Genomic DNA, 14215 nt, shown 5'->3' on the forward strand with positions numbered 1-14215 from the left:
TGGTTCTATTTTCTATCCATCCCGTGGATCGGATCAGATGGCATCGAATGGAAAGAGACAGACAGTCTGTTTTCATCCAATTGCTCTAGAGGAGTGTGGAGTTCTAGTCGTATTTATGTGTAAATTTAGTATCCGTTTTATTAAATAAAGCTTGGTTGTTAGTTTAAAAAAAACTGGCTCCTAACTTTTTTAGCTGGCTCCTAGATTTCAGGAAAATTTGTCAAGCCCTGGCCTAAATTGATAAAGAGAATATTGATTTTTTTTTCCATTTTTTTTATTGGATATTTTTTATAGCAGAAACTAAAAAATATTGTTTTTTTTTAATTTTTTCAAAATTGTCGCTCTTTTTTTTTTTTGAAACCCAAAAATAAAAAAAAAACTGCAGAGGTGATCAAATACCACCAAAAGAAAGCTCTATTTATGGTAAAAAAAAAAAAAAAAGGACACACATTTTATTTTGGTGCAGAGTTGCATGACCGCGCAATTGTCAGTTAAAGTATCGCAGTGCCGAATCGCAAAACATGGCCTTGTCATTAAGGAGGGTATATATTTCCGGAGGCCAAGTGGTTAAAGTTGAACTCCAGACAAACAGCTAAATACACAGAAGAAATAACCAAAACTTCCTATCAAATACTTACCAAAATTTTCCTTTCCTGGTACCTCAACATGTCACCACAAATGGGTTGAGATTTGCCCACAAGATCTGCAGGATATCCTCCTTTATAAGTTCTAAAGCTCTTACCCTCATCGGCGGCTGACATTCTGATAATATATGGGAGTTACATAAGTATTACATACAAATCATAACAATTTTTAATTGGTGCAAATAAAAATTATAAAAACAAATGAGTGCAAAAGTGTTGAGAAAATAAAGTCCCACTGAAGAGCCAAAAGATAGATGCAGCAATCTTCTCTGAGAGACACAGATGGAAGTCCCAACAGACTCTGAGTTTTCACAACCAAGGACACAAGACCACCATGGTGTCCACTGTGGGGCTTACCAAAACCGGATGACCCCCGATATTACCAAAATCGGATGACCCCCAATAAAGAGTGGTCAACTAGCGCTCAATTTATACTCCTCTGGACCTCCAAGTCATCTCAGACACCTCGCCAAACGGTCGCACAACTATGTGCCCACCAGTCAGTATACAGACAACTCAATAAGGGATGGTATCATGAAAAGAGAAAGAAACGTTCTCCATAGTGTAAATCCGTAGAATATACCAGGGGTCTCTAAACTTTTCAAACAAAGGGCCAGTGGCCTCAGGGCATAGGCCAATGCACATTCGGCACGGCCACTTTTTAATACTCTATTTATTTTCCTCCCACGTTTGTCACTCTTTCACTTTTGTGTGTGTTTTCTCACGGATGAAGGGTGTGAGTCCTCGGGCTTACCCTGATGTCTAGAGGGAGGATGTGTGGCCCTTAGGTTCCTTCCTCCCGTGCCCCTGGGGGTCTTTGACCAAGTATTCGGTGGTGGCTTCGGCTGCACAGAAGAACGGGGTCTGCCAGGCCTTCTGGCTAGGCAGACCATGTAAACCTTTGTCCCTGTCAGGAGCCTCGCGCCCTGGGGGATCAGGGTAGAAGTCCTACCCCTTTGGGGGGTGGACTAAAGCACACCCTTAAGTGCACTTTTTAGTGTGTGTTCACATGCAAGTTTTTTGTTCACTTACGAGTTTTTCGTTGAGGTTTTTGCACCACCGCAGATTAAAAATATAAAGATGGGGTAGAAAATATCCCATGCCCAACATCAGTCAGAATAAACATGACCTCAGGGTTGGTGGTCAGTAGGAGGAATAGTGCCCCATCATTGGTATCAGTGAGAGGAATAGTGCCCCATCTTTGGTATCGGTGAGAGGAATAGTACCCCATTGTTGGTGTTACTGGGAGGAATAGTACCCCATCATTGGTATCAGTGAGAGGAATAGTGCCCCATCATTGGTGTCAGTGGGAGGAATAGTGTCCCATCATTGGTATCAGTGGGAGGAATAGTGCCCCATTGTTGGTGTTACTGGGAGGAATAGTACCCCATCATTGGTATCAGTGGGAGGAATAGTGTCCCATCATTGGTGTCAGTGGGAGGAATAGTGTCCCATCATTGGTATCAGTGGGAGGAATAGTGTCCCATCATTGGTATCAGTGGGAGGAATAGTGCCCCATCATTGGTATCAGTGAGAGCAATAGTACCCCATTGTGTGGAAAGGAGTTTGATCCCTGATACCCGATTAGTAGGTGTGGCCAACGTCCCGGGGAAACATTTGGAAGAGTTTTTGGTGCCTCAGGTCAAAGGAATTGGGACTTTAAGGGCTCGGTAAAAATAGTATGTTTATTAAACATATATTGGTTTGCGATATGCAAAAACATTTTTGCATATCGCAAACCAATATATGTTTAATAAACATACTATTTTTACCGAGCCCTTAAAGTCCCAATTCCTTTGACCTGAGGCACCAAAAACTCTTCCAAATAGTACCCCATTGTTGGTGTTACTGGGAGGAATAGTACCCCATCATTGGTATCAGTGGGAGGAATAGTTCCCCACCATTGGTATCAGTGAGAGGAATAGTGCCCCATCATTGGTGTCAGTGGGAGGAATATTGTCCCATCATTGGTATCAGTGAGAGGAATAGTACCCCATCATTGGTATCAGTGGGAGGAATAGTGCCCCATCATTTGTGTCAGTGGAAGGAATAGTGCCCCATCATTGGTATCAGTGGGAGGAATAGTGCCCCATCATTGGTATCAGTGGGAGGAATAGTACCCCATCATTGGTATCAGTGGGAGGAATAGTTCCCCACCATTGGTATCAGTGAGAGGAATAGTGCCCCATCATTGGTGTCAGTGGGAGGAATATTGTCCCATCATTGGTATCAGTGAGAGGAATAGTACCCCATCATTGGTATCAGTGGGAGGAATAGTGCCCCATCATTTGTGTCAGTGGAAGGAATAGTGCCCCATCATTGGTATCAGTGGGAGGAATAGTGCCCCATCATTGGTATCAGTGGGAGGAATAGTGCCCCATCATTGGTGTCAGAGGGAGGAATAGTGCCCCATCATTGGTGTCAGAGGGAGGAATAGTGCCCCATCATTGGTGTCAGAGGGAGGAATAGTGCCCCATCATTGGTGTCAGTGGAAGGAATAGTGCCCCATCATTGGTATCAGTGGAAGGAATAGTGCCCCATCATTGGTATCAGTGGAAGGAATAGTGCCCCATCATTGGTATCAGTGGGAGGAATAGTGCCCCATCATTGGTATCAGTGGGAGGAATAGTGCCCCATCATTGGTGTCAGAGGGAGGAATAGTGCCCCATCATTGGTGTCAGAGGGAGGAATAGTGCCCCATCATTGGTGTCAGAGGGAGGAATAGTGCTTCATCATTGGTGTCAGTGGGAGGAATAGTACCCCATTGTTGGTGTTACTGGGAGGAACAGTGTCCCAAGGGCCAGATAAAAGCTAGCAAAGGGCCGCAGTTTGGAGACCCCTGGAATATACAATATTTAATTAAGGAAATGCATTTACATTAAATGGATAATATACACTGCCTGGCCAAATAAAAAGTCACCACCAGAAAAAAAAGGTCACACACGCTTTGATTGCGGCACGCATTTGCTGTGGCATTGTTTCGATACACTTCTGCAATGTCACAAAATTTATTTCCATCCAGTGTTGCATTCATATTTCACCAAGATATTGTATTGATGATGGGAGACTCGGAGCGCTGCGCAAAGCCTTCTGCCGCACATCCTAAAGATTCTCAATGGGGGTAAGTTCTGGACTCTGTGGTGGCCAATCCATGTGTGAAAATGATGTCTCATCCTCCCTGAACCATGAATTAAACCCTTAAAACTTTCTGTCAGCGTTTAATGAATTTTCCTCCTCCTCAGATTCTGTAACCGTGGAGCGGGCTGCTTATCTGAGATCTTCTTAACACACTGGCATTGCCAGATCCACACAGGTCCAACCAAACCCCTTCTGGCTTTTAAGAGCTTTTTGGCTGAGGATACTCAGGCAGCCTTTACTCCCCATCAGTGCTGTATTTTGGCCTAGGCCAAAAAGGCCCAGGCCTAGGGCGGCACTTTGCAGGGGGGGGGCAGCAAAAAAGCCACCCCCCTCCACCTGAGACTCCATTGGCCACTTCTCTCACCCCCCCTCTCTCTCCCTCACCCTCTTTCTCATTCTCACCCCCCTCCTCTCGCTCTCTCTCTCTCTCTCACCCCCCCCTCTCTCTCTCTGTGTCCCACCCCCTCTCCCCCCCCCTTGTGAGATCTCAGGGGTTCATGCTGGGACTTGACTTCAATTTTGGAGGGAGTCACATCTGGTAAAAAGGAAGGAGTGGGGCAAATTTACTTGGGGGGGCGCCCAATTTTAGTCTTGCCTAGGGCAGCACAAAACCAAAATACACCACTGCTCCCCATGGGAACTATAACACTCTGGAGATGTTTCTTAGGCTGGCTGACCTAAGGCTCTTTTGATGGTGGGCACTGAGTGGAATCGGATCTGTGATGAAGCCTCCTTTGAAATTGCAGAGCAAAAGAAGAAACGGCACTGGTCAGCCCCCATTTCCATTTTTTTGTTCACTCCAACCTTGATCTCCTAGAAGACGAAGTGATAGCTCTGCAGTTTGGGCAGGCTCATGACTTCTCCCAGAGAGGTAAGGATGAATACCAGACTGAAAACCCCATAAAGGGAAGGAGAGAGACAAATAGAGAGCGTTCAATGAAAAATGTGGACCAGACCAAGAAGACTACATTACCCCCAAAACATGACCATACACCTACCAACAGTAAGGCAGAAGTATGATAGGCTAGAGCAGTGATGGCGAACCTTGGCACCCCAGATGTTTTGGAACTACATTTCCAACTACACTGCAGAGTGCATGAGCATCATGGGAAATATAGTTCCAAAATATTTGGGGTGCCAAGGTTCGCCATCACTGGGCTAGAAGGCAACTGGCACTAGCTGCTTCCCCCACCTCTTCTGAATATAATAGACCACTAATCCTCCCAGAACTACTCTGCTTCCTGAGCCCCTTTCGCCCATACCTTCCCTAACTTCTTTGCACTGAGGAACGGGCAGAAGTGCCTTCAGAGTGCGGCGCACATGATAGGAAGTGACGTCAGACACCCTTCCAGTCCACTTTTAGACTTTCCCTGCAAGAAAGCAGCAAGTCCAGTGTCACCATGTTCCCAGAGACCAAGAGGAGAAGCATAGGAAAAAGATGAGATAAAAGCCAAGACACAATAATGGAGCCTCGGTAAACCTCAAAGTAGAAGATAAGAAGGGGAAAAAAAAGGGGAAAATCTAAAAATAAATAAGAAAGAATGCCTTGGACTGGTATAATATTGAAGAAATTTATATCAATATTCCCTGCTACTGGGTGCTCAGATTAACATCATTTTAACCACTTCTCACTCCTGGGATGTCATATGACGTTGTGGCCTTGAAGTGGAGATATCAGGAGGATGCTTGCAGCTGCTGGTATCTTTTTTTTTTTTCAGCCAGCGTTTCCCTTAAATGTAAAAGCCATCCTAGCGGCTGATTAGCCGCTGGGTTACTTTTTTACGTTCCCCCCTCTCGCCACCCACCAGTGCCTCTCAGGGCTCTCCGGGTGCGATTGGGATCCGACCTGGCAGTGCCGCCGGGATACCATAGAGCTGGCTGTGGACCAGATGGTCCCCGGCCATCTCTATGATCCTGGGAGGCCAGAAGTGACATCATGACATCACTTCCGGCTCTGGCAGATGTAAACACTGCCATTTTTTTCCCCGAAAAGCATGCATGAGATCAATGTTTTTGTTTTTTTTATCTCATGCTATCCAGGGTAGAGGAGAGATGTGGGGTCTTATTAACCCTGAATGTCTCCATAAAGAGGACTTGTCATGCCCCTATTTCTATCACAAGGGATGTTTACACTTCTTGTTATAGGAACAGAAGTGATAAAAGAAGATTAAAGGGACAGTGTAAAAATAAAATAAATAATAATAATTATTATAATAATTATTACCACTTCCGGACCACCCAATGTATATAAACATTGGTACTTTGATGTTAAATACCGGGGTTATGGCAGCTTAACATAAAGGTGGTCCTACCGGTGGATTCGCCACGGGATCACCTTTATGGGCGACGGGAGAGGTGCTCCCCTCCCGCCACTTTCTATTCGTTTTCAAAATTGATCCGGTCCGCTCTCCTCTGAGGCAGGAAGTCAAGTGAGGGCAAGCTGGCCCCCACTCTACTCTATGGCCTTAGAGGACTGGAGCGACGTCAAACGTCACTTCCTCCCAACAGCCCTAAAGGGCTCGTTTTTTCATCATAAAAAATAATAAAAAAGACTGCGCAAATACGGTGTGATACAAAATATTTGAATGATCTCCATTTTATTATATAGAGTCTCTGGTAAAAAAAAATTATATAGAATGTTTGGGTGTTCTAAGTAATTTTCTAGCAAAAAAAAAAACGGATTTTAACTTGTCAGAAATAGGCCTGGTCCTTAGGTGGTTAAAGCACCCCCATCCCCTCATTCTTGGGCACAGAAGCCATTGCAGACATAGGTTGCGCCTGCCTATGTAGATAGTGTTCGCACCACACATGTGAGGTATCTCCGCGAACATAGTGAGAGCATTATTTCTAGCACTGGACCTCTCCTGTAACTCTAAACTGGTAGCCTGTAAAAAATATTAAAGCGTCGCCTATGGAGATTTTTAAGTACCGTAGTTTGGCGCCATTCCACGAGCGTGCGCAATTTTAAAGCGTGACATGTTAGGTATCTATTTACTCGGTGTAACATCTTTTAGATCCTACCAAAACATTGGGTTATATATATTGTGTTTTTTTTGCATTAAAATTCATTAACCTCCCTGGCGGTCTGATTATGTCAGGATTTCTGTGCTAAAAGCGGTACATTGTTTTGCATGGAAATCTGTTGTTTTATATTTTAAAACTCACCTTCCCTGCGATCCCCAGCCGTCCCCCCGCAGTACTCCAGCCTTCCCCCCGCCGTCCTCCCCCTGCAGTCCTCCCCCCGCCGACCTCCAGCCTTCCTCCCGCCGTCCTCCCCCTGCTGTCCTCCCCCCGCAGTTCTCCAGCCTTCCTCCAGCCGTCCTCCCCCTGCAGTCCTCCCCCCTGCCGTCCTCCAGCCTTCCTCCCGCTGTCCTCCCGCTCTGTTCTCGGCCGATGCCGGCACCTGTCTTCCGGTTCCCTTCCCCGCGAGCGTTGCGACGCAGGGGGGGTGGAACCGGCGGCAAATTCAAAAATGTAAATACACCAAATGAGATGATAGAAAGCGGTGATCCTATCAGATTACACTGTATCATCCCATTTCACCACAGGATTTCACCTGGTGACTTTTCCAGTGCCCTGCCTTTGCTTTCCAGTTCTTTGTGGCTGGAAAATAGAGAACGACCATGGCGTCCAAAAAGCGTTTTTTTTTTTCGCGCAAAAGCACTGGAACTGGAAAACAGCGACAGCGAAACGGAGTTATTTGAAGAACTGAACGATAGCGATTGGTGGGAAAATTGGTCATCAGGTACAGAAAGTGAGGACAGCGACGATTCTGATGTCTCTTTCTGGCACATCGCTCCGTTGGAAATTCTGAAGAATCATTTGATATATTTCCCAAATTCCACAAGCGATGTGCCAGAAAGACATCAGAATCATTGCTGTCCTCACTTTCCGTACCTGATGACCAATTTTCCCACCAATCGCTATCGCTCAGCTCTTCAAGTAACTCCGTTTCGCTGTCGCTGTTTTCCAGTTCGTCTAAAAGCACTTTTGCGCAAAAAGAACGCTTTTTGAACGCCATGGTCGTTCTCTATTTTCCAGGCACAAAGAACTGGAAAAGCGCAGGCAGGGCACTGGAAAAGTCACCAGGTGAAATCCTGTGGTGAAATGGGATGATGCAGTGTAATCCATTAGGATCACAGCTTTCTATCATCTCATTTGGTGCATTTACATTTTTGAATTTGCCGCCGGTTCCACCCCCCCTGCGTCGCAACGCTCGCAGGGAAGGGAACCGGAAGACAGGTGCCGGCAATCGGCCGTGCACAGAGCGGGGAGAGAGTGTGAGGATGCCCGCAGGACGGTAGGGAGGACAGCAGGGGATCGCAGGGAAGGTGAGTAACATTGCGGGGTAATCCCAAGTGTGGCTCGGGGTTACCGCTATTGGTACTGAAAATTAACCCCGAGCCACACTCGGGAATACCGACAGGGGGGTTAAAGTGTATTTTGAAAAATCGCTGTGCAAATACCGTGTGACATAAAAAAATTGCAACACCCACCATTTTATTCTCTAGGGCCACTGTTTCAAAAAAATGTATATAATGTTTGGGGGGTTCTGAGTAATTTTCTAGAAAAAACATGATGATTTCTACATGTAGGAGATGAATGCCAGAATTGGCCCGGTAGGGAAGTAGTGACGAATGACCCCTGGGCCACCACACTGGGAGAGGCAGAACCTATGTGGGTGCTTGTGGGGAATACCCATCTATCAAGGGTTCAGTTGCTTTGATCTCAGTACAGAAAAAAAATGAACATTGACTATGGGTAAGGGGTTGGAGTTTTATAGCTATTCAAGGGAGCTGTCCTGTGGGTCTCGGGGGATGGAGCTCAACCTAGTCATGGTGACATGTATGCCGGCGAAACTGGAAACAAATATAGGGACTGCTTTATCTGCCAAACAATTTAAATTTCTGTCTGTCTGCCCATGCCATGTTATCAGTGGTCTGAGGACTGTGAAAACAATGAATAATAATAAAATATAAAAAATACATGTGGGGGGGGGGGGGGGGGAGCTGAAATGGGTTTGTAGGCAGATGCAGTCTACATTCTCCCCTGTAGGTGGCGCTCATCCGCAGCTGCATTGCAGTTGAAGAGGAAGTCAGGAGGAATATTGCTTCTCTATGGTTTCCTGGGTCACCAGGGAAGCTATCCGATTTAATGCTGCCACCCCATGTGACTCTAGCAGCCATCTTGAGTCAGGCAGAGCCTATTTTAGCCCCTGGCTCCCAGGCTTGGTGCGCTTTTTTGAGTGGGTAGAGTAGGGACAGGTACCCCATCTGTTAGGGACAGAACTAGTGGCAGGGAAAGGTTCCTGACGGGGAGGGAAAGCATAGGGATCCCAACCTCTCTGGACATCTTCCCGTCTGGGCACAAGCCGGCCAGGCTGCATTTTGCCCCCCTACAGATGTGTCCGTTAGGCTGAAACAAGTTCTTTACATCCTACTTGGACTGTGTGGTTAATGCCACCACACTGCACTGCACCCCACCTACATGCTTCAGGGCCCATTCAAAGTGAACACGTACATACACTATATTGTCAAAAGTATTGGGACGCCTGCCTTTACACACACACCAATGTTATTGGCATCCCAGTCTTAGTCCGTAGGGTTCAATGTTGAGTTGGCCCACCCTTTGCAGCTATAACAGCTTCAACTCTTCTGGGAAGGCCGTCCACAAGGTTTAGGAGTGTGTCTATGGGAAATGTTTGACCATTCTTCCAGAAGCGCATTTGTGAGGTCAGGCACTGATGTTGGACGAGATGGCCTGGCTCACAGTCTGCACTCTAATTCATCCAAAAGGTGTTCAATCAGGTTGAGGTCAGGACTCTGTGCAGGGCAGTCAAGTTCCTTCACCCCAAACAAGCTCATCCATGTCTTTATGGACCATGCTTGTGCACTGGTGTGCAGTCATGTTGGAAAAGGAAGGGGCCATCCCCAAACTCTTCCCACAAAGTTGGGAGCATGAAATTATCCAAAATGTCTTCATATGCTGACGCCTTAAGAGCTCCCTTCGTTGGAACTAAGGGGCCGAGCCCAACCCCTGAAAAACAAACCCAAACCATAATATCCCCTCCACCAAATGATTTGGACCAGTGCAGAAAGCAAGGTCCATAAAGACACGAATGAGTGAGTTTGGGGTGGAGGAACTTAACTGGCCTGGAAGAGTCCTGACCTCAACCCAATTGAACACCTTTTGGATGAATTAGAGCGCAGACTGCGAGCCAGGCCTTCTCATCCAACATCAGTGCCTGACCTCACAAATGTGCTCCTGGAAGAATGGTGAAACATTCCCATAGACACTCCTAAACCTTGTGGACGGCCTTCCCAGAAGAGTTGAAGCTGTTATAGCTGCAAAGGATGGGCCAACCCAATATTGAACCCCATGGACTAAGACTGGGATGCCATTAAAGCTCATGTGTGTGTAAAGGCAGGCGTCCCAATACTTTTGACAATATAGTGTAGGTGTGAATGAACCTTCAAAAAACACAAAGCTGCTTGAAAATAGAAATGTGGGTTCACAATCCTCAAACCACTGATAACATGGCAGACATTTAGGATATCTCTGTTGTAGCACATGCAGCTTTCTTAGTCCTTACCTGCAGATTCCGGTCTATCAGTCGGTTTGTTTCAAAGTCATCATCATCTTCCCCAAAGGGATTAATAATCTGTTCTGCCACCTAAAACACGGGATTCATGTGTACACTTTAATACAACTCATCACTGAATTACACTGCGAGGCGCTACATTAACATTTCATGCATTATTGTGTTCTGCAACAAACCTTCAGCCAGCCGGCGTAGAAGAAGAATTGGAGGAGGGTGAAGACGGGGACATAGACATCCAGGTCATTTCCATCCAGGAACTGCCGTCCAATGAGGCAGGAGGCAAAGAAGGAGTACACAGCGATCGTAACCACCTGGAAAGACAAACAGATTCTGCGTTATTTTCTGAGAACAGACCATCTTCACCTCCGAACTACAACTGGTCCAAAGGTTTTCGCTTTGGAAAATTGCCGTACTTTGGTATTCATTTGGAATTTGGTATCGCTGCAATTTTAAGCATGCTAAATCAGTAACAGGCATCCCAATCCTCCTGCGAGGCGCGGGAGTCTCCTGCATGCGGCCTGCAGCTCCCTGACACCCGCAAGTGCTGCGCGATATCCCGGCTCCTGCTTAGTCTGTGTCTGTCTCAGCTGAGCTGTCAGAATGGAGCCAATGGAACGGATTTGCAAATGGAATAAACACAAAATAACTGTCAATCTCCCTCGGTCTGGGGCCCCATGCAAGATCTCACCTCGTGGAGTTTCAATGATCAAGAGAACCCCTACCATAATCCTAGCCCCAATACCACCTTACTCGCTACCAAACCCAACACCTTACCCTAACACTTAACCAAACCAATCCTAGCCCCAATACCTAACTCTTAACCAAATGCCTACCCTAATCTTAGCCCCAATACCGAACAATCAACCAAACCCCTACCCTAATCCTAGCCCCAATACACAACACCTTACCCTAACACTTAACCAAACCTCTACAAAAATCCTAGCCCTAACATCTAACTCAACCAAACCCAATACCTTATCCTAGCCCTAACACCTAACCAAAACCCTACTCTTTATCCTAGACCCAACACTGAACCAAACCCTTATGCCTTATCCTAACTACAACACCTAACACTTACCCTAACCCTCAAAGCTTATCCTAGCCCCAATACCTAACATTTAATAAAACCTCTACTCTTTATCCTAGCCCCAACACTTAACAAGTAACCAAACGCCTACCCTAATCCTAGCCCCAATACCTAACACTCAACCAAACCCCTACCCTAATCCTAGCCCCAATACCTAACACTCAACCAAACCCCTACCCTAATCCTAGCCCCAATACCTAACTCTCAACCAAACGCCTATCCTAATCCTAGCCCCAATACCTAACACTCAACCAAACCCCTAACCTAATCCTAGCCCCAATACCTAACACTCAACCAAACCCCTACCCTAATCCTAACCTCAATACCTAACACTCAACCAAAACCCTACCCTAATCCTATCCCCAATACTTAACACTCAACCAAACCCCTACCCTAATCCTAGCCCCAATACCTAACTCTTAACCAAATGCCTACCCTAATCCTAGCCCCAATATCTAACTCTTGACCAAACGCCTACCCTAATCCTAGCCCCAATATCTAACTCTTAACCAAATGCCTACCCTAATACCTAACTCTTAACCAAATGCTTACACTAATCTTAGCCCCAATACCGAACACTCAACCAAACCCCTACCCTAATCCTAGCCCCAATACCGAACACTCAACCAAACCCCTACCCTAATCCTAGTCCCAATACCTAACTCTCAACCAAATGCCTACCCTAATCCCAGCCCCAAAACCTAACACTCAACCAAACCCCTACCCTAATCCTAGCCCCAATACCTAACTCTCAACCAAACCCCTACCCTAATCCTAGCCCCAATACCTAACACTCAACCAAACCCCTACCCTAATCCTAGCCCCAATACCTAACTCTTAACCAAATGCCTACCCTAATCCTAGCCCCAATATCTAACTCTTGACCAAACGCCTAACCTAATCCTAGCCCCAATATCTAACTCTTAACCAAATGCCTACCCTAATACCTAACTCTTAACCAAACCCCTACCCTAATCCTAGCCCCAATATCTAACTCTCAACCAAACCCCTACCCTAATCCTAGCCCCAATACCTAACACTCAACCAAACCCCTACCCTAATCCTAGCCCCAATACCTAACTCTTAACCAAATGCCTACCCTAATCCTAGCCCCAATACCTAACTCTTAACCAAATGCCTACCCTAATCCTAGCCCCAATATCTAACTCTTGACCAAACGCCTAACCTAATCCTAGCCCCAATATCTAACTCTTAACCAAATGCCTACCCTAATACCTAACTCTTAACCAAACCCCTACCCTAATCCTAGCCCCAATATCTAACTCTCAACCAAACCCCTACCCTAATCCTAGCCCCAATACCTAACACTCAACCAAACCCCTACCCTAATCCTAGCCCCAATACCTAACTCTTAACCAAATGCCTACCCTAATCCTAGCCCCAATATCTAACTCTTAACCAAATGCCTACCCTAATACCTAACTCTTAACCAAATGCTTACCCTAATCCTAGTCCCAATACCTAACTCTCAACCAAATACCTACCCTAATCCCAGCCCCAAAACCTAACACTCAACCAAACCCCTACCCTAATCCTAGCCCCAATACCTAACACTCAACCAAACCCCTACCCTAATCCTAGCCCCATGTAAGATCCTGGTACTCTCAGTGCCTTTCTATCACCTCACTTCCGGGTTGCGTTCCACCACTCAGGTAGGTGGAACGCATATAGGTGTGTATTCCTTTAACAGGGCTGACATCATCATCAGGCGCCGCACTGAGTGGCTATTTCAACCGACGGTCTGCCCTCACACAGGGTTCGTGCAACCGCTCCTGATACCTGCCTAACCTGACGCTGCCGAATCTTCCAGCTACATACCCTATACCTGGATTGACCGGAGCCTCGCTACCTTGTCCTGCACTCCCTCACTACTGGCTATTGATAAGTACCCCACAGGGGACCCCCTCTTATCAACAACACTTGCTAACTAATACCTGCATTACAGAACTGTTGCTAGCTCTAGGATACATGCTCTCTAGTATCTATCACCTGCATTACTAAACTAGATTGCTAGCTCTTGTGCCTACTGCTTACTAAACCCTGTATTCCTGAACTAGATTGCTAGCTCTTGTGTCTACTGCTATCTGTTACCCTGCAACTCTGTTTGTGCATACCTCTGAACACCACATCGTTTACCAGCCTATCCGATTCTCACATCGGTTACCAGCCTATCCAATTCTCACATCGGTTACCAGCCCTATCCGATTCTCACATCGGTTACCAGCTATATCCGATTCTCGCATCAGTTACCAACCTACCTCCACACACCTACAAAGAGACTAACATACCTGTGTTATCCATTGTAACTATTACTTCTACCTATCATCATCTACTATCACTCCTGCAACTTCACTATCTGAGTGCTTATCATCATCTACTGTCACTCTTCAAAGCCTATACCTTCAGTGTATCATTTCACTGCTACTTGCATAATTACCTATCACTCCTGCAACATCATTATCTGAGTGTTTGTGTATGTGCATACTGAATCAGGCTGAACCACTGTGATGAGTCAAGAGTGTTGGATCAGGTGATTTAACATATCTCTACAAGACTACTGAGTGGAATTCTGCAGCTGTAGATCCAGCCCCATTGAACTAAGAACCCAGAGCGTTACACCCCAATACCTCAACCAAACGCCTATCCTAATCCTAGCCCCAATACCTAACTCTCAACCAAATGCCTACCCTAATCCTCGCCCCAATATCTAACTCTTAACCAAAC

The 14215-nt window shown here is 46.1% G+C and overlaps 1 protein-coding gene across 1 annotated transcript in view; it reads right to left on the reverse strand.

The window, feature by feature from the left end:
- Window positions 1-14215, reverse strand: part of BEST4 (bestrophin 4) — a gene marked incomplete at both ends in the record, with an annotated part of 38589 nt that overhangs the window by 4319 nt on the left and 20055 nt on the right. The window contains 2 exons of the mRNA XM_082266378.1: window positions 10375-10455; window positions 10560-10694. Of these exons, the coding sequence (XP_082122504.1) occupies window positions 10375-10455; window positions 10560-10694 (216 nt within the window). The remainder of the gene's footprint in view (window positions 1-10374; window positions 10456-10559; window positions 10695-14215) is intronic.

The sequence above is a fragment of the Pelophylax lessonae genome (assembly GCF_965119305.1).
Source record: "Pelophylax lessonae genome assembly, chromosome: 8".
In the NCBI taxonomy this organism is placed as follows: domain Eukaryota; kingdom Metazoa; phylum Chordata; class Amphibia; order Anura; family Ranidae; genus Pelophylax; species Pelophylax lessonae.